This window comes from Lolium rigidum, chromosome 3 (genome assembly GCF_022539505.1).
Source record: "Lolium rigidum isolate FL_2022 chromosome 3, APGP_CSIRO_Lrig_0.1, whole genome shotgun sequence".
Classification (NCBI taxonomy): domain Eukaryota; kingdom Viridiplantae; phylum Streptophyta; class Magnoliopsida; order Poales; family Poaceae; genus Lolium; species Lolium rigidum.
The window spans coordinates 160,029,243-160,055,403 of NC_061510.1; the positions used below are offsets into that span (position 1 = coordinate 160,029,243).

A 26,161-nucleotide genomic window follows, 5' to 3' on the forward strand; every position below is an offset into this window, starting at 1 on the left:
GCTTTTATTTTTTGGAAAGTCAATCAAATACATACACGCTCTTATAAAGGCACACATCCATAGGGGTGTAACGAGCTGCTCGGATCGCTAAGGCTCAGCTCGTTAAGCTCGTGATCGTTAAGGCTCGAATCGTTAAGCTCGTTAAGAATAACGAGCTGAAATCATTGTTCGGCTTGACTCGTTTTTCAGGAAGACGGATATCAAATCCAGTTCTTGCGAGCACTCATGATCGTTAAGGAGGCAATGGAAAACAAACATATGTGCATTGCCTAGTGAGGAAGAGAGGAAGTATTTTAGATCCTAATGTAGGAGTTTCAAGCATGGTTAAAGAACAATATTTTGTTGGGATTTCTATTTTCGTGCCCTCGGGTCCTTAGTTGTGCTCAGTTTTCCCCAGCTCCTTAGTTTTTCCTCAGTTTTACCCAAGCGTTTGTCTGAAACCATCACACGTGATGTAACGGCCGGTTGCCCGACGGTTGACCGTTATCTTCCGACTAGTGGGGCCACGTAGAGCTTGCAAAGACACGTCGGACCATCCATCTTTGTTTGACCGTAAGCATCGCTCGTATCCCCGACCAAAACGCGAACGAGTGGGGCTTCGGTATATCAAATGACAAGTACGGCCATGACGCCGATACAAGGGGCAATACACGGGTAGGATTAGATTTTTAAACGGAGCTCTACGAGCGATGGCACGGAGGAGGTGGCATGCGGGGTGCCGAGATGAGATCGACGTCCACAAAGAACCGCATGAGGCGAGACCGGACGCATTAGATAGATATGAACTAGACGCGTTTAACCATGCAAAGAAGAGAAGAAATGGTCGACGACATCGACGACCACCTCAAAACTTTGACCGACCGTGTCGGACACGAACGCGAGCAATGTAGAGAAAACTAGTGTCTCTCCTTTCCGGCGTGTATAGGTGGGTGCTAGGAGAGTGTGGTGGCGAAGGGAAAGACCTCGCGGCGGTCCGTGGCGTCCGAAGCATAGCGGGTCGGCGTGGCCGTGCCCACAGCGGCGTGCATGCATGATCGGCATTGGCATCGAGCATGTACGTTCGGCATTGGCCTCGGCGGTATCTCTCGGTGTGTCGGTGATCGAATGAGGGGACGGGATTGAGGGTGCATCCCGACGTTGACCTAGCAGTGGGCGGCGAGCATAGCCGTTTCGACCATGCCGATATCGGCATCGGCATCGTTTGGAGGCCGTGGTGCTCGAATCAAGTTGGGATTTGTTTCTTGTAGGCCAAAATGAATTTGAAACAAGTTTCATGTTGAAGGTTAGGTAACGAAAGTTTGTAACTATCCCAAAATTATACTAGCGCCATGGTGAGGTTCTTTTTGATAGAGCTATACGGTTGGGCAAACTTTTTTGACACTTTTTAGATAGGGTTCCTTGTTGTTACACGTATGGCATCATGTATGGAAAATTTGGGGTCATTTGGAGATGTTCGAAAAAATCACTTTGCTTAAGCGCATGCCGTTTCGTCTCGCCGAAACCAGCTTTTCTAACAAGGTGATTTTTTCTACCTTCTCTAAATAACCTCAAATTTCATACAGCTGATCTTCTATACATAGATAGATAGATTGTTTCGTTTTTACATTTTTCGAACTTTTTATTTCCCTTTACAATACCCAATTGATTTTCAGGTCAAAACCTCGAAAAACAAAGCATCATGTATGGCATCATTTTCACCCTAAATTTTCTGAAACTTTCCCTTTTAGATATTCCTTGTTGTTATAGGTATGCCATCATGTATGCCAAACTTGGTTAGGTCTCACTCGAAACCAGCTTTTGTAACAAATTAGGTTTTTTCTGCGTGAAAAGTAATGGCTACAACAAATTGTTGATGGTTTATCATTTTTTGCGTGAAAAGTAATGGCTACAACAAATTGTTGATGGTTTATCATTTTTTGCGTGAAAAGTAATGGCTACAACAAATTGTTGATGGTTTATCATTTTTTGCGTGAAAAGTAATGGCAACAACAAATCGGTGATGGTTTATCATATTTTTTGCGTGAAAAGTAATGGCAACAACAAATTGTTGATGGTTTATCATTTTTTGCGTAAAAGTAATGGCTACAACAAATTGTTGATGGTTTATCATTTTTTGCGTGAAAAGTAATGGCAACAACAAATCGGTGATGGTTTATCATTTTTTTTTGCGTGAAAAGTAATGGCTACAACAAATTGTTGATGGTTTATCATTTTTTTGCGTGAAAAGTAATGGCAACAACAAATCGGTGATGGTTTATCATTTTTTTGCGTGAAAAGTAATGGTAACAACAAATCGGTGATGGTTTATCATTTTTTGCGTGAAAAATAACGCCTAAAATAGTTTATAATTTTTAGCGCGTGAAAAATAATACAGAAAACCGCCCTTCAGCAAGCTAATTAACCGCCAACAGAGAGAGAGAGGGGTTATCCTGCCCGTTCCCTATATCATACGATCAACGGTCGGTGGGCACGATCCGCGTGACATGGGCTAGACCAATCGGAGCGATGATGCACGTCTCGCGAGAATTTGTGAAGAGAGAGGGCAAAACCGAGTACTATCAAGAAACCAAGGGCACCTGAGTAGTAAATAGACTAAGGGATTCAAATATGAGATTTAAAAAATGGAAAATGCGTGTTTTGTACAATGAAACCCATCTTGGCCTACCTCAAACTATTTGCAATACCAATATACATCAGTGTGAGAATTGTGGCCTCATTTAGACAAAGTATGATTTGGGGGAAGCTGTTTTGGGAAGGGCTTATTGTGGAAAACCATGCACCTTCATAGCTACTAGGTGATTTGAGAAGTGGCAATTTGTGGTAAAACTTGATTTATCTATGATTTATCTATGATTTGAGAAGTGTCAATTTGTGGTAAAGACTCCATGAGTAAGTGCCACTCTTTTTAGGATTTTTTTGCACATTAAATGACTCATTTAACTAGTTAATCCCATTTGTTGACTCTCTGTTGACCAGCCACTTGAGGGTAAAACTGAGTATATTGCACTAGTATTAGCACTCGAGGGGAAAATTGAGCACACAAAAAATGCTAGTATAAGACTCGAGGGTATACCTGAGTATATCTAAATTTCCAGGGTTAGACTCGAGGACACGTGCAATTGTTGACGCGTAGACGCGGGTCGCGGTGGAGAAGTCGAGACGTGCAATCGTGGACGCGTGTCGCGTTGCGAAGTCCAAGACGTGCGTACGTGCACCCGTGCACGCGTAGGACGCGGGTCGCATTAACCACCCCTCGCCTTTATAGACGCCTCCTCGCACTCGTCTCTGTCACTCTCACTCGCTCACGCATCGCCAACTCTCTCCCACGTCCCATCATCTTCTCCAAAGCAAAAACCCTCTCCCTCTCCCTCTTCCTCTTCCTCTTCCTCCGCCGGAGAGATGGACAAGGAGAATGCCAATCCCATCGTCGAGGTTGGCTCGAAGCGCGACGCCTCCATCTTCGGCCCCGTCCCCTCGACGGACGACGCCGCCGCCGCCGCCGCCGCCGCCGGTGCATCGGAGGCTGCCGCCGCCGGTGGCGGTCAGATCCCGGCGGGATGGGACCCCTACGACCCCGTGCCGTACGTCCCGCCCCCGAACCCCTACGACACCTCCCCGGAGGACCCATGGAACGAGGTAACTACGGTTTGCTTCCTTTTTGTTCCCCATTCCTTTTTGAACCCTATTTTTGCTGGTGTAGATGGATCTGTAGATGGATCAGTATTGGGCTAATATTTGCGCCGATTTTATTCCATTTTGTTTTGATCACTTCTTGATTTGGGGTTCGGCTGTTCGGTTAATTTATGCAAATAATATTGGATCTCAATCAGTTAATTTATGCAAGTAATCATGGGATCTCAATCAGTTATTTTATGCACTAATCAAAAGATATCAACCGTTTAATTTTGCAAATAATCTCGAATGTGTTCAAGTTCAGATATAGTTCAGATCTAGAATCTGTTTCTTTGCCTATGATGAATGGTTGGGCACAAATTTTTACAGGGAGGGTTCAGCGAACCATTGCTGTGTACAAATCTGTTGTGCATGAGCTTTAGTTCGCTTACCCCTTCCCCGTAGATATATAATCATGTCCACTCTAACCGAGGCTGACTCTGTTTTTCTTAACTTTGTTATCATGTACGTTAGTCATCGTTGCAACTCATTCACTAGTTTCTGTTTGATATGGATCAGATGTCCGGCAGCCGACGTCGGCAGCGACGAAGAGCAGGAGGACGTCAAGACTCGCCAGTGTGCCGCGGAGGCTGCAGGTCGGCCGCACATCTCCTACTTCGCCAAGGAGGTGTACAGGTGCCCCTTCGCACCAGGAGACTCGGCGCCACGGACTTCAACCGCCTCGTCACGCATGCTGAGAACATCAGCAACACCTTCCCCAAGGTCGGCACGACGGTGAACGTCCACTCCTTCCGCGCCAAGCACAGGGCGCTCGGCATGCACCTCCGCAGCCTTGCGCCGGGTGGAGATCTCCGCCGGGCGCATGCCTCCGCTCAAGCTCCAAGGCTCCCAAGGGGAGCAAGAGCAACAAGTGGAGGGAGAGCCGGATGGGGTAGGCGAAGTCCCGGACGTGTGCTGCTGCTGCCGCTGCCTCCTAGTTTGTTGTTGGGATCCCTTTGTTGTTAGCTAGGGATCCCTTGTTGTTATGTTAGTATGATGGTGCTGTGAAGAACCTCGTTACTATGTTGGCTGCCGTGTATGCAGCCTATTATCTATCCATATTATCTAGGGATTATCTATCCCTAGTCTACTATATTTTGTTGGCCGTACTTAGTTTTCTTGATTTACTATGATCGTGAATTTATCGTACATTATCCCGGAGATTTGCTTCTAGATTTAACTACATACATATGAACCGGAGGGAGTACTAGATTTGCTGCCATATTGGGCAAACAACGAGGGCCAAAAGGCACAAATAATTGAAGAAAGTCGAAATGCAAGCTTCTCTAGATTTTATACTAATTTGGTGAAAAGGACAGAGAGAAAGAGGGGAAAAAGGTGCACTTAATAGGGATGCCAATTTGGGGCCGAGAGAGACAGTAACCCAGCTCCTCGCTCACGTGCAACCAAACGCTTCTCGTCCTGTCCCACGCGGGCCCTTTCTACCAGCCCCACGCGACGCGGGCCCACACGACTCGGCCCCACAAGACGCGGCCCCACACGTGACAGAACGGTCAACTAAACGGGAATCCTGCCGTCTGAGCTGCTTCTGCGGGTTTCAAACAAGGGCTTGGGGAAAACTGAGGAAAAACTAAGGAGCTGGGGAAAACTGAGTACAACTAAGGACCGGAGGGCACGAAAATAGAAATCCCTATTTTGTTTGGCCCCTTCCTACCAAATATTTGAGATAACTAAAGTGACTTGCAGTTAAAACTGGTGAAACCTAGCTTGTTACCGATCTTAACGAGTAGCTCACGAACATAGTCAGCTCGATTGTTTAGCTCGTTAACCTTAACGAGCAAAAACTGATGCTCAGCTCGGCTCATTAACAAAACGAGCCGAACTCAAACGAGTCGAGCAAACGAGCACTCATTTAACTCGTCGATCTTCGAGCTTTTTGTCCAGCCGTAATCCATAGCCTACCCTATAAATACTACCTTGGAGAGATGAAGTCTAAGAAACTGATCCGACAAGTCTTGAGCTTGATAAAATCACCCCATCGTCTTGTTATCCACGAAAACATTGTCTTCTGTTGAAAAATATTTCGTCTTTTATGAGACATCAAAATATTAAATCCGAAGTTGATTCGTGGTGGATCAAGGATATCACTGCTTTTCTAACTATCCAACTACAATTAATTCTCAAAATATAAACGGATTTGTCAAAAGTGGCTAAACGGAGGCCCAGCTACATGTAACTCGTTATTTTAAAACATTCATAAATCATATTTTGAAGTTTCAAAAAAAAATCATTTTTGTAGAGATAGCCTATGAGTAAGCTACAAACGGGTTCGCATTTAGATTTTGCATTTATGTAGTATACACATCATCGGCCATCTCTAAATCTTTATTTCAAATCTTTTGAAATTTTTAAATACGAATGGTGAGGGTTTAGAAATAAAGGTCTACATGTTACTTGGTATCTGTTTTAAGTTTCTCCGGTGTGGTCTAGGTAACATTGCTTGTACGGAGTACATCCTAAGTTTGCTAGTTACCATGCGTGCAGAGCCTATAAGACCAGAACAGCATTGAAAACAGAAGCTTGGGTTCGAAATTTTGCAAGAAGTCAAAGTTTTAGAACTTTGACAAGCAATATCTTTAAACATACTAAGGTTAGATATTGGAGGATCACATGTGTAATTTTTTCTAGAAAATCACTTTGACAATATACAGTTTTATGCTAAAACGGTCAAGTTGCATTTTGAAAACCATGTTGAACTCCAAAATGACAACATACAATGATACAAACATACTCAGTCCATAAATAAATACTTTGATTTGTCAAAATTTAGATGTATGTAGATGATATTTAATGTATATATACATTCAAATTTAGATAAATCTAAGGCATCCATTTGAACTTGCATCTATAGGTTCCTTAACTTTCCAGTAAAAATGAATGATGTTTATAAAAAAAAATCCATCTAGCACTTAGGTAAAACTCAGATTGACCATTCTCAGACAAAGTTTTCCCGGTGCATCATAGTTCAAGGTACAGTTTTGTCAGGATAAATAAATAAATCCAGGGTGCTGTGGTATAATCCAGTTGATGTTATCTCTTGGTATCCAAGCTATGTGCTGGTACAAAATCCAAGCTACAACCATCAAACATGGTCTTTGATATCTCGAATTTAATTTCAAAATAATTAGGCAAGTTTCCTGTACCACGGCATATCATCAAACTGCGTGTAATACATGTACAGTGAGCAGCAATTCATCCTCTGGAGATCCCGTGTCAATTCTTAGGAGGGGGTGGCACAAATTTGCTTTATTTAACTAATAATGAATACTCAGAGTCTCACAAAACTAATGTATAACTATTACTAAACAGTTTCATACTTCCATGCACGACCATGCCTCAAACCTTCAATCAAAGGGTATATCATCCTAGTCTGACAGTTCCATACTGGGTTGGTTTTGCTAAGCATTCCATGAAGTACTGTAGAGGTGTTCCATCATCAGGAACATAGCCCACATACAGACATCTTAACTCAACAGATGCTAACACTATTCCCAATCAGAGGCCAGTGTGCCTCTGATTCTAGCCCAAGCACACGTAAGTGAATACAAGATGTGATCAGACACACCAACACACTAGTACATATGTTATCATGTGTCAATTTTTTTATATGCAACATGAATTTGAGACACAGACAATCAGTTCTCAAAAGCGCCCCAAAAAACATGAGATCCTGTATCAAATTGGAGGAAATATATTGGTTCCTACCAAATAAGCATTTTTTTAACAAGCCCAAAAGAGATAGCAAACAACAAACTGGCTGCACGCCTGCACGTTCTACATCAGTTATGCTTGTACTGTAGGTGCTCCAAGTAAGCTTCATGGGAGGAAAGGGCTAACATGTTCTAAAAGACTTCAACTCTAGTGCAGGTCTAGAAAAAGAATGGACCTCTGCAGTTACAAGAAAATATCCTGTAAACTCAAGTACTTTGGCTACAGTACTGCACAATGGCGAAAACACTCTTCGAACAGTAGATCATTTGAGTTGGATTTTCCCCTCCTTCATCGCAGAACAAAACATCTACTCAAATGTGTATTTTCCTTGAGCAATCCGCAATGTCCTGGCTCCCTGGATAAAAACATTTAATAGATTCATCAGGATTTCGTAATTTTTCTACAAGCATAAGCAATCAACTAAACAGTGGCAAAAGGAACAAGCCTCAAGGTGGAACAAGAACGATTGAACAAAAAAACTGATTCCATTTTTATGACACCAATGTTCTAATACACCAAGTCCCTAAATGTTACTATATTATGGTTGGGACTTTGATATGAGAACATGTAAATCTTGCTCTTTCAAGCTTCTGTCTGTCAAACTTGCAAGGATGACATAATGTGAGATGGCAGGGAAAGAGTAAAGAGCACCTTAACGTTTTGTTTGAGAGAAGTAAAGATTGATTTCATGGGAATATACTAGAGTGCATAACTTTACCTACTACATGATCTAAGCAAGAAAGAAAGATTTGTTCAACTATCTCATGGTTACATACCAAGGTATCTCATGGTTTGTCTGCTGTCACCATAAAACAAATAAACAATACAAAGTACAGGATAATAAAGGAAAAAATATGCATTCATCCATTCATGCTGTGCAGTACATTATTTGTACTTGCCCTCTTGGATACTGCACCAGGCACATAGTATTATGCTTTGAAAAACCTGCTTACTATCCAAGTCTATGACCGACCAAAGAAGACTTAATCTTATTAGCTCACTAACCAAACATCTAACCAGGATGTAGAAGATGGAACGGACATGAAAATGATATATTCTCGTAAAATTGTAGCACATATAAAAGATAAACTTTGAAAGCATGAAAGTAAATTTTACCTATGCATTCATCAGTGTGTCATTCACTAATCATTGGCACACCTCATCAGTTATAGGACCTCTACAAGCTCAGCAAGCTTCCTGTGTATATGCCAATGGATCTGGAATCCTTCACTTCCAGTGCATAAACATAAGTTCCAGTTTTTGGATCATAGCTTGTTACATATTTCTCTCCGTGAGAAAACAAGATCCTTCCATCACTTAGTACCAGAAAGGGATACACAAACAACTGAGCAACATGTGACGGAATATTGTATTTCTTTTCCCAGATTCCATTCTCCACATCTGTGAGCAACCACAAGTCGATAGAGATGTAATGAATGTTCTGAACTGTCACTAAGGAGCCGTCCAGTTCAGCCAATGATAACTGGAGAGTAAGATCCGCGTAAATGAACCCCTCGGTGTCCTGAACAAATGTGCGTACCGGTGCCGGACCATGCATAGTACCCATCCACTCTTCTGTTTCAAGGTTGAACGAAGCTATGCTGCCGGGTTCAATGGTCATCACCCCAGTGTTACAATAACTAGAGTAAAAGTTGCTCAAGAAATACACCACTCCACCGATGACAACACATTTCATGCCTTCACCACGACCGGCACAGATAGGTGACGGAGGGCTCTTCTTTCCTCTCCAGCTTCCATAGTTTGCGCCATCAAGGGTGATGACCTCGCACAGCTGCCTATCCCTGACACTAATGATACGGATCAACTTGTACTCCCCCGTGGATGAAACCTGCCCCAAAGCACATGACTCCATTTGTCCGCGCCCATAATTCCGCTTTACATCATCATCACGCGCCAATTCCTCCGAGTGTTCCTTTGGCAAGACAAGAGTAGCGCCAGTGGCCGGGTTAAGCACCCAGATGCCCAACGGATGGTACTGCCTAGTGAAACAGACGAGATCAAGGTGGGTGCGCACAACACGGATGCTATCTTCGCTGGTTCGAATCGCCGGGTAGACATTGCCCGACTTGTCAGTACTAAGAAGATCACTCTCAATGCTCGGAATCCGCCTGACGACATTGCCGGACAAGTCGACAACATCAACGCCGTTTGCCATGTCTTGATCGCGGTAGGCCACGGCGAGGAGCGGAGCCGTGTGGCGGGATTTGTGGTCCGCGATGAAGCGCGGGTCGCAGGTGAGGACGCGCCACGACGGGCTGACGGCGCGGAGGCGGCAGAGATCCTTGGCTGGAACGCGCAGCAGGATCTCGAGAATCGCGTCCCGGGGCAGGTCGCTCCAGCTGGAGGCGGCGGGCGGCGGCTGAGAGGACGCCATCGCTGGCTGTAGTAATAAATGCGCCGGTGAGCAAGGGAGGCCGCGAAACTGAAGATGGACTCAAATCGGCGGTGTCAAGGAGGATGAGAAGGAGGTGGTCGTACCGACGGTGGGCAGGCAGCCGGCCGGGCGAACGGCGGGTGGACCGACCGGAGAGGAGGAAGACGGCGAGGGTTTCGGCGAGCCCTCAGTGCGAAGTCCAGTGGGTGGAAATCTTTTGTTTTTGTTTTTTGAGATGGGTGGAAATCTGGGTTGGTCTGAGCATAACATTAGGTACCCTAGTATCTTAGTTGGGCCAGGCTGGGCTGGGCTAGCTTAAAGCCTCTGGCGTTATAGACGTGACAATACTGCAGTCCAGGGCTTCACAACATGCATATCTAAAAAATACAATATCTCCCTCTGTCTAATCACGGAGGCACTCCCTTTATTTTTAAAAAAGTACAAATTTAATCAAAAGTTAACATCATCTAAGTTTAACAAATATTATGAAATAAATATTGTATCAACATTTACGTTAATAAATTAATATTAATAGATTCATCTTAAGATATATTTTCATACATATTTGTTTCATGTTATAGGTGTTTATAACTTCTTTTTTATATTTGGTCAAACTAAATAAGCTTTGCATTTTAACTAAATTTGTAAGTTTTATTCATTGGAGGGGAGGTAGTACCTAGTAACACCGAGCTTGGTGGACCCTCAAGCCCAACATCCTCCATTCTAGGTACTCCCTCCGGTCGGATTTAATCGACGCGGAGGGAGGCCTGCGTGTGCATGTCAGTTAGATTAGAGGTGCGTCAATTTTTTGGGACTAGAGGTAGTACATTGCTTGTATTCTTTCCGTTCTAAAAGTTGAAGCAGGTTTTCTTAGATTTGGTTGACTCGCAAATAATTTACGCGACTTTTCTTCCTAAAATGAATGAAGTTGCACACTTGAACGCATCATATTCTGTTGATGCACTAAACATAACTGCTCACGGTTGTGCCTGGTTGTTGTTGGTTGGCAATGCCTTGCAAGTCTGCTAGGTGGGTGCCTAGTGTTGGAGCTGATGTGGAAGACGAAGCAACGGCCCCAAAAGCAGCGGCCACCTATTCTTTTATAAACTTAGCAACTACTATCTCCGTTTTAAGGATTAAAGCGCCCTCATTTTACGTGCTTTTTATTTGACCAAGAATTACTTCAAAAAATAAACATTATTTGTATGAAATTAGTATCATTAAAAAGTTCTTTCCAATACGAATCCAACGATACTAATCTATAATATCTATAAAGTTCATCCCCACTAATATGCAATTAATGTTTGCAAGCTCAAAGGAGGTGCAACCACGTCATCCTAATTTTTCCAATCCGTTGGATTTCAAAGATGTGGCTGTTATCCTTCATGGTGCTAATCTCATTCTCATGGTGTACCAGTTGTGTGCTGTGATGACCCAGCGTACCACTGCATGGTGTAGTACACAAGTCGTTGACATAACACAAGTGAAACACCGTTCCACTCATATTACATCTCTCAGAGTGGTACAACAGAAACATATGCGAGTCCAAGGTATGTCTATAGAAGTACACACGAGCTGTTTACATAAGATCAACACAACCTCCTACTTTACGAGTGAGGTAAAACTTCAAATAAAGCTCCAGAAGAACGACTCGTAGTCTATCTTATTGCTATCTCAAGTTTAAGAGCTACTTGGCTTTCTATAGAAATCTAGCTACTTAGGTGCTAGGATTAGGGAAAGGTTCCCTTCTATTACTAGTCTAGGTTTCCATAATAGCTGATGCAGAAGTTGACTCCATTGACTTCTTTGATTGGATTCTTCATCTTGTTGCAGTTGACTCCTTTGTCTTCGAGTTCCACGGTAGTTTCTCCTTCGGTGCCTTGATCTAAGAAGGGGTTCAAATGGGAGGGAATGAGTACGAGCGTACTCAGCAAGTTCATATTAGGAAATAGGTGTATCATGCACTAGCTACAGCCATAGAACAGAAAGTCATAGGCCAATGCAAGTTTTCATAAACATTTCTTCAAAAGGTTTATTTTATTCTGAAAACTATGCCCGTTAGTCTTCACAGGTTGAACAGAACTTCGTGGAGTTCCTTTCCTGCCGCGTTCGCAGTTCCCTTCCCGAACAGGGAGTGACAATCACAATTCGGTATCCTCTGCAGAGGTGCGTTACTTTTCCCATAAGAGAACTTATCCTTGATACCAACCGGGTGATCGTTCCCGTCCACACTTCCTTGGTGTGGGGCCAGGTGTAAGGTCCAAGCCAATCACTGCCTTCTCCGCGACCCTGCAAACCCACCCTTTTGTCCACCCGTACACCCCCAGTAGACTTCTCCCGATAATACGGCTTTACTCACGGTGCACTTTGGACAATCCATCATAGATCGTAGAGCCGACATCACTACACGGATGGGGATTTAAAAGGCTATCCCAACCTACGGCAGTGCCTCCAACACCCCGCGGCTCTACCAATCCGTTGGCGTGCGAAGGGAAAAGATACGACCGACTTCCCCGAGCCATTATAGATCTTATGGTCAACGCGATATGTACGGCGCTAGAATCACTGGACGGCATTGGTACTTAGTCCTAGATGAGTAGTACCCATGCAATGGAACCTCCACCATATCAACACATACCATGGTTCCATTGCCCACCACATAGTCATATTCATAATTGTAAAATAATACTTTGCTTTTCAATGCATGAGTGATAAGTATAGTACTTTGCATATAGTTTGATACAAATAATCAAATGACATGAGCAAGCGATGAACTTGCCTTTCTTGATCGCAAGATTATGCAGGCAAAAGCTTCGATACGTGATAACTCCAAATGCTGAAATACCATCATCGTCCAGTAAGGACAATGTTTAAAGAACTGGCAAAGATGCTATAATGCATAATATGAGATGCAATCATCCCGAGCGTAACCTAACCTTGATGATTTAGGATGTATGAGTTGTAAAGATTTCTTTAGGGTTGGTTGCACTTTTAGAATGGTTCTCAAAAAAGATTCTTATTAGGGTTTGGTTATATTAGCATCATAATCAAGTGATATAAGACATCATAACAATCATACACATAAAGAATAATGGTGGAATAATAGATAAAGAACAGTTGTTAATTTTAAGTTCTACGGAACATGGTTGATGATTACTTATACTATACTTCAAAAGAATAACTTTTGAAGAACATGTTGTTTAAGTGATAATAAGTATTTCAAAGAAGGATAGGGCTTCTAAGGTTTGATTGACATTTGTACTTCAAAAGAATAACTTTTGAAGAACGAGGTTAAAATAAGAATATGAACTACTTTAAATAGGAGCTAAGTGCTATTAGGGTTTACTAATAGGATCTGGTTGGTGCTTAAGTAGAAGTGATCTACATGTAGCAAGTATTAGTAGGTTTATTACTATGGTTTCTCCTAAGCATCATATCAAAGGATGGTTATCAAGGTGTTGCTATGAGTTAGGGTTTACTATGACTTCATATTTGCTTTACCAAATAATCTCTAATAGTTTATAAGCTAAGTGGTTTATCATTTCCTAAGTAAGGTTTAGTTGGATAGGAACATGTGATGTGATTTGCTACACAAAGTTGATACTAGGGTTTATCATTATGGTTCTACTAGGGTTTAATGATTGAGGTTGATCTTAATGGTATGGTATATAGGAGTGGTGATCAATGGTACTAATTCAATTAACAAGTTAGGGTTTATACCTAGGTGATACTAGTGCATCATGTAGGTTTTAAGTAAGAATAGGAACATGAAATGATAATCTCATGTGACTTGGTTTTATGCTAGTGGATCATGTCTTGTATTTGTTGGTCACATAATATGCTTCTCTATATAAGGTGACATTCACATGATCACATGTGATAAGCAACTAAGGTTTTAGGGTTTAAAACATTTTGACATGATCACATGAAATAATGGAATCCAGATTCTAACTTATAATAAAACTAGGGTTTCTAAATTATGATTCAATTCTTAAGGTAATCCTTGGTACTAGAATTAATGTGATTAAGTACTTGGAATAACGGATGAAGCCTAGTGACCGGGTGTATACGTGAGCACGCGGTTTCTACGCGACACGTGTCTAACACCGTGTGTCCTGCCGTTTGTGTGGTGGGAAACGAGCGCAGAGTCTACCCCCACGATCTCTTCCACACGCCTAAGAAAAAAAATGAAATAACGAAACCGCCCCCTCGCCCCGTGCTTTGACCGGCTGACCGCTACTGAAGCGAAACCGATCGCACTCATCGCCCCCGGCCGCGGCCTCCTCCTCTCCTCCCGGTGCTTCCCCGCGGCCGCCGCTCCTCTGCATCGCCGACCGCGCCGCCCGAGTCAGCCTCGGCCGCCGGCGCCTCCCGCTGACTGCCATGGCATAGGAATCAAAGAGATGGGGAGAGCCGCGGTGGCCGGCGTCCATGCCGCCCGCGCCGTCGAGCGCGTTGGCTGCGAGGCGTTCCTTGGTGGCCAGCTTCTGGCAGAGGCGGGCGGTCGGAGTCTGCGTCGGCGGCGTCCTTCTCCGCGGCTGGGTCCGAGGCGAGCGGGCGCCACCATCGCGGCGGCGACAAGGCGTGCCACGCCCACGCCAGTGCCAAAGCGGCGCGCGCGAGGCCGAGCGGCCTCGTTCGATTTGGGGAAGGCGGAGCGGGGCCACGGGACCGGCCTCGTTCGATTTGGGGATGTCGAAGACGGGGGGCACTGTTTCGCTCGTGGGAAAACGAAGAAGAAGAGAGAGGGATTAGAAAAAGGAGGTTTGACACCGTTTGGCTCTGTTTGTGAGGCTAGTATCTTAAAGCAGATCCAATGGTAAACACCGCGTGCTCACGTATACACCCGGTCACTAAATCCACTCTCCTTGGAATAAAGTTATTAATAATTTTAACATGCTATTAATTTTTAGAGGGTTTAAGAATTAAACTAATTACTAGTTAGGGTTTAATTAGAAATCAGGGTTTCCTAATTCTTGTTAGGTTTTAAAATAATGACTTGTTAACTAAAGATGTTTAAGTAAATAAGTTTTGAATTACCAAGATAATATTGGCTTTTAATATTTTCTTGAGTTATTACTATTTAAAGAAAATAGAAAATAGTAATATGCCACTTAGGGTTTATGAATTACCACTAATAATGAAGTTAATGCAAATATGATAAATAAAATGAATCTTAACATTTTACTTAATTACTGAATACTTAAAATTTAATTTTGAAACTTCACTAATTATTGAATTCAAATTGTATTTTAAATAATTGAAATGGCATAATTGATAAGGTTTAAAAATAATTGGATTTTTATTTTGACACACATTTTTGTTTTATATTTTATTTGAATAGATTTTATTTTTGTGAGCATTTTGATATATTATTCATAATTTTCTGAGTTGAAATGATTTTTCTATGATTTTACAAAGTTTCAACAATTTACTGGATTTTGAAATTAAGTAAAAATACTAAACACACCGGTTCGTTTCTAGTCTGAGAGACAGACATGTGGGACCTAGGGACACGTTGGCTGCCAGGTGTGTGATGACTAAGTCAAAAAGTTCATCGGGTCCCACTGCCACGTCGACATCACCGGCGGCTTGACGCCGGCGAGTCAGAGCGCGACGGCGACGCCGATTTTAGGCTCCCCGAGATGCGCGGCTAGTACTAATCGACTCCCCTTGAGCTACTGAACATGATGGTGGTGATGGTTTGTCGAATATCCCATCGGAGCTTCGCCGACAATCATGTCCGCGGCGGAGCTACTCCGGCCAAACGGCTAACCCGAGCTAGAAACGGAGCTAGGAAGCGAAAGTAGGCTCTATCGGCGCGCAAACTCACCCTGAACATGCTGTTGTGATCGGCGACGACGATTGCTGCCGGAGACGATGAAGATTGACTGTTTCCCGGCGAACCCGAGTGAAAGGGAACGGTGAAATCCTCCCGGTTCCGAGATCCCCTTGATGCCTGCTTGCTCCCAGAGGATCTACACGTCAAGGCGCATCTCCTCGACCTAACGGTGGACTCCGGGATGATGCTCTCAATCGACGGCTAGCCGGAGCCGGCCGGCCATGGTGGGGGTTCCAGTGAGATGTAGAGAGGGCTAGGAAGGGATTGGATGAGCGGCGAAGAACAAGGATTACACGGCGGTTCTCCCCTCCTATTTATAGGCCATGATTAGGTCAGAATCGTCGGCTCGCCGGCGACGAGGTGGAGATGAGCTGGTGACGGTGAAGTGCATTTGGGCGCGAATCTTGATGTCTTCGGATAGGCTCGGACGCGAGGATGATAGTGTGGAGCTCTAGAACCTTCTGCGGCGTCCGGGGTGAGCTTATCCACGACGAGGACGTGGCCAGAGCTTCTCTCTGCGGCCGTCGGCGCCGTGGAGGAAGACGAAGACGACGACTCTCTTCGCACGATTTCTAAAGCAACGAAACGGTAAGTGTTGGGTTGCATTTGTTCGCGGGCTGGGCAGCTTCGGGCTGGTCGACGTGGGTTGTTGTTGGGCTAAGGCTGCTGCGGTCTTGGGCTGCGAGGTAAGTTTCCCTCCATTTCTTTTTCAAATTTCTGTTTTTATTTCCTGGTTTCTATTTGGTATTTGAATTCTCATTTGAATTCTGTTTTGTTTTGCAGGTTCTAACTTATTTGAATATCATAACAATTTGATAATGTTACTTACTGTATTGTTTTATTTACAAACAACCATTTTATAATTGATTAATTTTATGTTCTCATGAGACACAACTCAAAATTTAAAATAGTTATAGATTTAGGGTTCATCTCAATTGCCTTTTAAATTTAGGAATCAATTCGATTTTAAAGGATTTGAAATTGAGAATAGGTGAAGGTGAACATATTCTATTGTGCTAGTGCTTATTCATAGTGATTACTCACATATAATTTAATTATGGCTAGAGTCTCATATTATTGGTAATGAGGTTGGAATTGTGTTATGATTGTATGTGAAAAATTATTCCTATGGTTTTAAGAGGATGGCTAAGAAAATTCTATAATCACTAATCTGGTTGTAGTAAACTTTAGCTTGAACTAATTAAGATGGATCCTATGTTTATAACTAGCAATGCATTTGCTAATGATGGTTTAATTTATAGAACACTACTTCATTTGGTCTACTAGGATGGAAAGGTAGAGTTCAATATTTTATGTGAAGTAATTCCTAGGTGAAAGGTTTAGGGTTTTGGTGATGCTTCACTAATTGAAGTATTAAATAGGCATGAGGTATGGCAGGGTTCTTTTCATGATCCCAATTGGTACTTGGATTCAAATGTGGTCTAGGGTTTTATTTGGGATTACCCATGTAATACACAAGCTAGAATTGGGTATAAGCATAAGCTTTGATTATGTTTTATTGGCTAGCTAGGGTTACTCCTCCACACAAGGCATGAGGATTGGTCTTGGGTTAACTACTAGTGATATACTTATTATTTTATGTGATAGATAAGATCTAGTGATCATATGATTTAACTTATCATCTATATCTACAAGTTATGATCATGCATTAGACAAGATCCACTCATTCCTCACTAATCCCTCCTTATTATTCCTCTCATCACACTCATCCTAGCTTCTTAGGGTTTATAATTAATACTAAGTTGTGATGATTATGGAATTGGTTTTCTAAGGTATTGTTATTGGAATAGGGTTCTCACCTCCAAGATTAAATATTGACTTGAACAACTGGGATTAGTACTACTCTAGTATTCTTGTATGGGCATGGCTATGATTAGTATTATAACTTCTCTCACTTCTCAATGTCTTGGAATATCCTAAGGTCCTACTCAAGAGATGATGATATTATCCTCTAAATATATGGTTTGCCTAGGAATTCTACCTTGGTATCTTCTGTAGCTTGTTCTTCAGGAAATCTGAATAAACCTGCATCTTGTGGTATGCCTCCACCTCCTAGCTTCTTGATCTTGATCCTAGCTATTTCACATGGAGTGGCTCTATGTGTTTGTTCCCATGTATCATGGTACTTGATGAGCAAATGGATGAAGGGTGTGGCTCTATTTATAGGCTTGGGCAAGCTCTAGTATCATGACACATAGGTGGTGACTCTTGTGTTGGTTTGATGAGTAAGGTGCTTGGTTGTCATGCCCTCATCCATAGCAATCCTTTGAGCATGAGGTGGCATAGCTTGGAAAGCAAGTCATGTAGATATTTTCATCCCACATGGCATAGAGATTATCCTCTCATATGATTTATTTTTGGATAGCCAAGTGGCATTTGCTACTAAATATCATGTGGATGGTTTTATTATCGTGGATGAGTCATCATACCATCTTTGATTGGATTTACATTATAATATTGGTAAAAAGGTTAAGGTTGAGGGTTATTTCTCAAGTTTGGATAGTTGGTGTTTGAATTCATCTAGGCATGATCCTATGAGTTTCAAAATACTCATAGTTAGTTTTATTCAAATAGTTTGAACTATAATTCGTAATGTAAATGGATTTAGTTTTATGATATTCCATATACTTAATAAGTTATGATTTAAATAAGAATGTGTGGCTTTTATGCACTTTAGACCCCTGTGGTTTACCTTATTTATAAGTGAATTAAATTACACACAAAGGTAGTTGCTAACTTTTAAGTGTTAATAAGTTAGGGTTTGATTCTTAAAGAATGTGTTGTTGTAAATCTAATTCCATTTGATCTAATCCATAGATCACAATCATCTCTACCCAAAACAAGGTTTTAGCAAAGATCACAGTGAAGTTTATAGCGCTTGACTTGATGATCTACTTCAATTCCGAGCAAGTCAAGTGAAACTTCGATTCTCGTGGTAAGTTTTGTTTGAAAGCGCGAAAATTCCCCGGATTTTCTATGCATGAATGCAATGCACACTTTGGTGTTCCCTCATTTTATTGCCTCTAAACCTGGGATATTACAGCCTCTCCCCCTTAAACTGAACTTCGTCCCGAAGTTCGAACGCTCTCATGTTTCGGAACGTTGAAATGTCTTGAACAGATCACCATCCTTCAACTCCATGGTGATCACACTAGATATAGTTGAATATATCCCTTGTCTTGATCCTTCATGAAGTCCTTTGATATCTGGCACTGATACTTTCTTCAATTCTATGATTCCTTCCAACACTCTAAGCTTATAGGCTTACTCTCCAAAGATTCTTGGATTAGGACATCTTCTTATGCTAATGGACTTTACTAATGGTTGTGGTGATAGCTTCCTATCTGGGTACTCAAAACTTGGTTCTACCAGCTGCGATAATCCAACTGCGGTGCAATATGGCACTATGGTGTAGCAGCTGTGATGTCTAAACCTTAATTCTAAAAGATTCACTTAAGGTAGGGTATTGTTTTCCCTTACTACCATAACGAAAGTAATGGTACTTGGTATGGTATTTACAATAGGAATGATCCTGGTTGTTTAGTCCTACTAATGGATTCGACTCATTTAGTCCATCCAATCATGGCTTCTAGTTTATACTAATTATCTTCCCTTTGGTTTCTTTAGGTTTCATGAAAGGAATCTTTCTAATAGGATTATGTTTTAGTATGGTCAAACTCTTTCGTATAGTATATTCTTAAGCTTTGATTGTCCTCCGACCTCTTCTTCATCCAACTTCATTATCTTAAGCTTACTTAAGTTCTCTTGGTTTTGGAGTAATTACAATTACCCCTCAAGTTAAGGTCTAACCCTTACTTCTTCAATATATAAACCTCGGCTTCTGGTCTGACAATCTCCTGAGTGTACTTTTATATGGGTACTTCCCAACAACCTTATAAAAAATAAGATCGGACTTCCTCTCAGTTCAGACCTTTTTCTTGGCCCACCATACTCCAAATATTATATCTTAATACTTCTCATTCAGCCTTCCTCTCCCCCTTGGAGTTTACTAATGATCTTCCAACTTCCTTTCTTCTAATCATTAAACTCCAAGGTTAGGTAGTTGGTTTAAGTTTGGTTTATATTTTGTACCTTTCTAAAGTCTCACGAAGAATTCTTTGTGGTGTATCCACACAGTTGTGGGTATCCATTATGAATCCTCCGACTAAATATTTACCAACCACGAGATACCAGCTGTGAAATACTAGCTGCGGAATCCCCCTTTCTTTTAGGGTAAAGAAATGTTCAGGCGGTGGGTTATCTGGTACCAGTTGCAGACTACCTAGTACCAGATGTGGCTTATTGGATACCAGCTATGGCTATGTTAGGGTTCTAGTCAATATCTACCTACCAGCTGTGGCTACTTTTATAGTTTTAGTTAACATATACCTCACTTCACATACTTTCTCTTCACGATTATGCTATATCAGCTGCGATTTTATTATACCAGCTGCGACTTCACTTGTCTATTTTCCTTCTTCTAGGGTTTGTTTTGCAAGATAACCACTTGTTGATACTATGAAGATAGAATCGTAAGTGACTCTACTTGCAATCCCTTCTTCCATAATGAATATGGCTCCACTTCTACAGCTCCATATTCACTATTTTTCTCACTTTCATGGTACTTCCATGTTGAAGTATTCCTTGGTTAAGGATAAAAGTGAGTTTGATTGGTCCTTCCATCAGATTGTTGTGGTTACTTCCCACACTTTACTTCCTTCTTCTAGTGAGCCTTCATCTTGTCTTCAAAATCTTCAGAATTCGTCACTTCCTCACACGAATATCTTTACCCTCTAGACCTATAACATCAAGTAAGAGCTTGATATTGCAACATGCATTTGCATATCAAAGTCAAACTTCATGTATGGATCTAGTCAAACAATGAAAATCCAATAAAATTCAAGAAAATCCAGCTTTGTGCTTATAATACACATCATTATATGCCTGAATATAATAGTTGGGTAAGGCATCCCTAAACATCAGGCTCAGATGTGCAGTATATAACACCACATAAGATAGGTTTAGGTCGTGATACTTAGCACGAATACGTGAATTTCTACTATTTGTCTCAACATTTATCTCAATTGCACATTTGTAATGAGACAACTTGAAACAAAATGGCTTGAATAGTTGAAGTTAACCTAGTTTTCTTTGGAAGTACTAATAAAATAGTATACCAAATATCTGTGCTATTGAGGACTACTTCCTATAATACAATTAGTTCTAACATGTCTACTCCAAACACATGAGTGTTTAGAATATACCACCTATAACTCTAGGACTCCTCTATGTGATATGCTCTAAACAAGCCTTTTTTAAATTAAGGACTATGGTTCTAACCTACTTGGTACAGCTATTAGGATTTTAAGGCCTAAGCTTTCGAACTATTCCTTAAATCCTACTCCTCATCATACTTTTGTTAACTCACTTATGATGTTCTACTCCCTCACATCATGATTCTCAAGTGAATCATATATGATTACCAACTCTACCATGAAAAGTAGACTTAAATACTCCTATCACTCTTCCTTACCTCCTATGATTGACTCATCATAGGTATATACTACCTCATATTACTTATCTCCCTTACTTAACATCAATCATTTGACATTTTAAAGGACTCTTATTTAACCATAACATGACTTGGTATACATCTTCCAATAGGATATCTTCCTTATGGTTGTATCCTCTCTTTGGACTACCATGTGTTGTATACCAACTGTGGTCTACTACCACCCATTATCTTAAGCTTCAAAGGTGTTCTACTATTTTGGAATGAAGCAAGATAACTAATTAACCTCATTTAAGAAATATAGGTAAGAAAGATTGACTCAAGTGTGTCAGGATTATTCTCAAGTGAATACCCATCTCAAGTCAAAAGAATAGTTGGTTTAGCATAGTTGGCTTAACTAAGATACTTCCTATAGACACTACCAAACCTATAGGTCTCCTTTAAAGGGTTTTAATCCTAGGGTCAAAGCATTTGCTACGATACCAGTCTGTGATGACCCAGCGTACCACTTTGCATGGTGTAGTACACAAGTCGTTGACATAACACAAGTGAAACACCGTTCCACTCATATTACATCTCTCGAGTGGTACAACGAAACATATGCGAGTCCAAGGTATGTCTATAGAAGTACACACGAGCTGTTTACATAAGATCAACACAACCTCCTACTTTACGGTGAGGTAAAACTTCAAATAAAGCTCCGAGAAGAACGACTCGTAGTCTATCTTATTGCTATCTCAAGTTTAAGAGCTACTTGGCTTTCTATAGAAATCTAGCTACTTAGGTGCTAGGATTAGGGAAAGGTTCCCTTCTATTACTAGTCTAGGTTTCCATAATAGGCGATGCGAAGTTGACTCCATTGACTTCTTTGATTGGATTCTTCATCTTGTTGCGGTTGACTCCTTTGTCTTCGAGTTCCACGGTAGTTTCTCCTTCGGTGCCTTGATCTAAGAAGGGGTTCAAATGGGAGGGAATGAGTACGAGCGTACTCGGCAAGTTCATATTAGGAAATAGGTGTATCATGCACTAGCTACGGCCATAGACCGGAAAGTCATAGGCCAATGCAAGTTTTCATAAACATTTCTTCAAAAGGTTTATTTTATTCCGAAAACTATGCCCGTCGGTCTTCACGGAGTTGAACGGAACTTCGTGGAGTTCCTTTCCTGCCGCGTTCGCAGTTCCCTTCCCGGAACGAGGAGTGACGAGTCACAATTCGGTATCCTCTGCAGAGGTGCGTTACTTTTCCCATAAGAGAACTTATCCTTGATACCAACCGGGTGATCGTTCCCGTCCACACTTCCTTGGTGTGGGGCCAGGTGTAAGGTCCAAGCCAATCACTTGCCTTCTCCGCGACCCTGCAAACCCACCCTTTTGTCCACCGTACACCCCGGTAGACTTCTCCCGATAATACGGCTTTACTCACGGTGCACTTTGGACAATCCATCATAGATCGTAGAGCCCGACATCACACACGGATGGGGATTTAAAAGGCTATCCCAACCTACGGCGGTGCCTCCAACACCCGCGGCTCTACCAATCCGTTGGCGTGCGAAGGGAAAAGATACGGCTGACTTCCCAGAGCCATTATAGATCTTATGGTCAACGCGATATGTACGGCGCTAGAATCATCTGGACGGCATTGGTACTTAGTCCTAGATGAGTAGTACCCATGCAATGGAACCTCCACCATATCAACACATACCATGGTTCCATTGCCCACCACATAGTCATATTCATAATTGTAAAATAATACTTTGCTTTTCAATGCATGAGTGATAAGTATAGTACTTTGCATATAGTTTGATACAAATAATCAAATGACATGAGCAAGCGATGAACTTGCCTTTCTTGACTGCAAGATTATGCAGGCAAAAGCTTCGATACGTGATAACTCCAAATGCTGAAATACCATCATCGTCCAGTAAGGACAATGTTTAAAGAACTGGCAAAGATGCTATAATGCATAATATGAGATGCAATCGTCCCGAGCGTAACCTAACCTCGATGATTTAGGATGTATGAGTTGTAAAGATTTCTTTAGGGTTGGTTGCACTTTTAGAATGGTTCTCAACAAGGTTCTTATTAGGGTTTGGTTATATTAGCATCATAATCAAGTGATATAAGACATCATAACAATCATACACATAAAGAATAATGGTGGAATAATAGATAAAGAAGCAAGTTGTTAATTTTAAGTTCTACAGAACATGGTTGATGATTACTTATACTATACTTCAAAAGAATAACTTTTGAAGAACATGTTGTTTAAGTGATAATAGGTATTTCAAAGAAGGATAGGGCTTCTAAGGTTTGATTGACATTTGTACTTCAAAAGAATAACTTTTGAAGAACATGTTAAAATAAGAATATGAACTACTTTAAATAGGAGCTAAGTGCTATTAGGGTTTACTAATAGGACTGGTTGGTGCTTAAGTAGAAGTGATCTACATGTAGCAAGTATTAGTAGGTTTATTACTATGGTTTCTCCTAAGCATCATATCAAAGGATGGTTATCAAGGTGTTGCTATGAGTTAGGGTTTACTATGACTTCATATTTGCTTTACCAAATAATCTCTAATAGTTTCTAAGCTAAGTGGTTTATCATTTCCTAAGTAAGGTTTAGTTGGATAGGAACATGTGATGTGATTTGCTACACAAAGTTGATACTAGGGTTTATCATTATGGTTCTACTAGGGTTTAATGATTGAGGTTGATCTTAATGGTATGGTATATAGGAGTGGTGATCAATGGTACTAATTCAATTAACAAGTTAGGGTTTATACCTAGGTGATACTAGTGCATCATGTAGGTTTTAAGTAAGAATAGGAACATGAAATGATAATTTCATGTGACTTGGTTTTATGCTAGTGGATCATGTCTTGTATTTGTTGGTCACATAATATGGTTCTCTATATAAGGTGACATTCACATGATCACATGTGATAAGCAACTAAGGTTTTAGGGTTTAAAACATTTTGACATGATCACATGAAATAATGGAATCCAGATTCTAACTTATAATAAAACTAGGGTTTCTAAATTATGATTCAATTCTTAAGGTAATCCTTGGTACTAGAATTAATGTGATTAAGTACTTGGAATAAAGTTATTAATAATTTTAACATGCTATTAATTTTTAGAGGGTTTAAGAATTAAACTAATTACTAGTTAGGGTTTAATTAGAAATCAGGGTTTCCTAATTATTGTTAGGTTTTAAAATAATGACTTGTTAATGATACGTCTCCGACGTATCGATAATTTCTTATGTTCTATGCCATATTATTGATGATACCTACATGTTTTATGCACACTTTATGTCATATTCGTGCATTTTCTGGAACTAACCTATTAACAAGATGCCGAAGTGCCGGTTGTTGTTTTCTGCTGTTTTTGGTTTCGAAATCCTAGTAACGAAATATTCTCGGAATCGGACGAAATCAAGACCCGGGTTCCTATTTTCACCGGAAGCATCCGGAACACCCGAGAGCCGCCGGAGGGGTCCCTGTGGGCCCCGAGATGATAGGGTGGCGCGGCCCGGGCCCCGGCCGCACCAGCTGTGGTGTGGGCCGCCCGGGCCCCCTCCGAGGCTGCCCTTCCGCCTATTTAAAGCCTCCGTCGCGAAAACCACGAGGCGAAAAACCACGATACGGAAAACCTTCCGGAGCCGCCGCCATCGCGAAGCCAAGATGCGGGGGACGGAGTCTGCGTTCCGGCACCCTGCCGGAGCGGGGAAGTGCCCCGGAAGGCTTCTCCATCGACACCGCTGCCATCTCCACCGCCATCTTCATCACCGCTGCTGCTCCCATGAGGAGGGAGTAGTTCTCCATCGAGGCTCGGGGCTGTACCGGTAGCTATGTGGTTTATCTCTCTCCTATGTGCTTCAATACAATAATCTCATGAGCTGCCTTACATGATTGAGATTCATATGATGATGCTTGTAATCTAGATGTCATTGTGCTAGTCAAGTGAGTTTTACTTATGTGATCTCCGGAGACTCCTTGTCCCAGGTGTGTAAAGGTGACAGTGTGTGCACCGTGTGGGTCTCTTAGGCTATATTTCACAGAATACTTACTCACTGTTATGAATGGCGTAGTGAAGTGCTTATTTATATCTCTTTATGATTGCAATGTGTTTTGTATCACAATTTATCTATGTGCTACTCTAGTGATGTGTTATTAAAGTAGTTTTATTCCTCCTACACGATGTAATGGTGACGGTGTGTGCATCCGTGTTAGTACTTGGCGTATGCTATGATCACGATCTCTTGTAGATTGTGAAGTTAACTATTGCTATGATAGTATTGATGTGATCTATTCCTCCTACGTGGCGTGAAGGTGACAGTGTGCATGCTATGTTAGTACTTGGTTTAGTCGTGTCGATCTTTCTTGCACTCTAAGGTTATTTAAATATGAACATTGAATTGTGGAGCTTGTTAACTCCGGCATTGAGGGTTCATGTAATCCTACGCAATGTGTTCATCATCCAACAAGAGTGTAGAGTATGCATTTATCTATTACGTTATGTGATCAAAGTTGAGAGTGTCCACTAGTGAAAGTCTATTCCCTAGGCCTTGTTCCTAAATACTGCTATAGTTGCTTGTTTCTTGTTTCTTTGCGTTACTCTTCTGCTGCATTACTACTGTCTGCTTTACTACTGCTTGTTTCTTGTCCTGGGCAAAGCACTTTTACGGTGCCGTTGCCTTTGTTCATACTTATTCATACCACCTGTATTTCACTATCTCTTCGCCGAACTAGTGCACCTATTAGGTGTGTTGGGGACACAAGAGACTTCTTGCTTTGTGGTTGCGGGGTTGCATGAGAGGGATATCTTTGACCTCTTCCTCCCTGAGATCGATAAACCTTGGGTGATCCACTTAAGGAAACTTGCTTGCTGTTCTACAAACCTCTGCTCTTGGAGGCCCAATACTGTCTACAAGAATAGAAGCTCCCGTAGACATCAAGCACTTTTCTGGCGCCGTTGCCGGGGA

The 26,161-nt window shown here is 41.7% G+C and overlaps 1 protein-coding gene across 3 annotated transcripts in view; it reads right to left on the reverse strand.

Annotated features, from left to right (window-relative positions):
• LOC124702590 (putative F-box protein At1g47765) overlaps positions 1 to 9,939 on the reverse strand; it is an 18,883-nt gene extending 8,944 nt beyond the window's left edge. Inside the window, exons 1-2 of one of the 3 annotated variants that reach the window (XR_007002553.1) lie at positions 8,521 to 9,939; positions 7,355 to 7,759 (exon numbers count right to left, since the gene is read on the reverse strand). Coding sequence is in view for 2 of the 3 variants with exons in the window: in XM_047234752.1 (XP_047090708.1) it covers positions 8,582 to 9,799 (1,218 nt within the window). In the remaining variant the exon portion in view is untranslated. Of the gene's footprint in view, positions 1 to 7,354; positions 7,760 to 8,520 lie in introns of those variants that run through there. The other 2 variants (XM_047234752.1, XM_047234751.1) reach the window with 2 other exon arrangements.
• Positions 9,940 to 26,161: the final 16,222 nt, after the last annotated feature.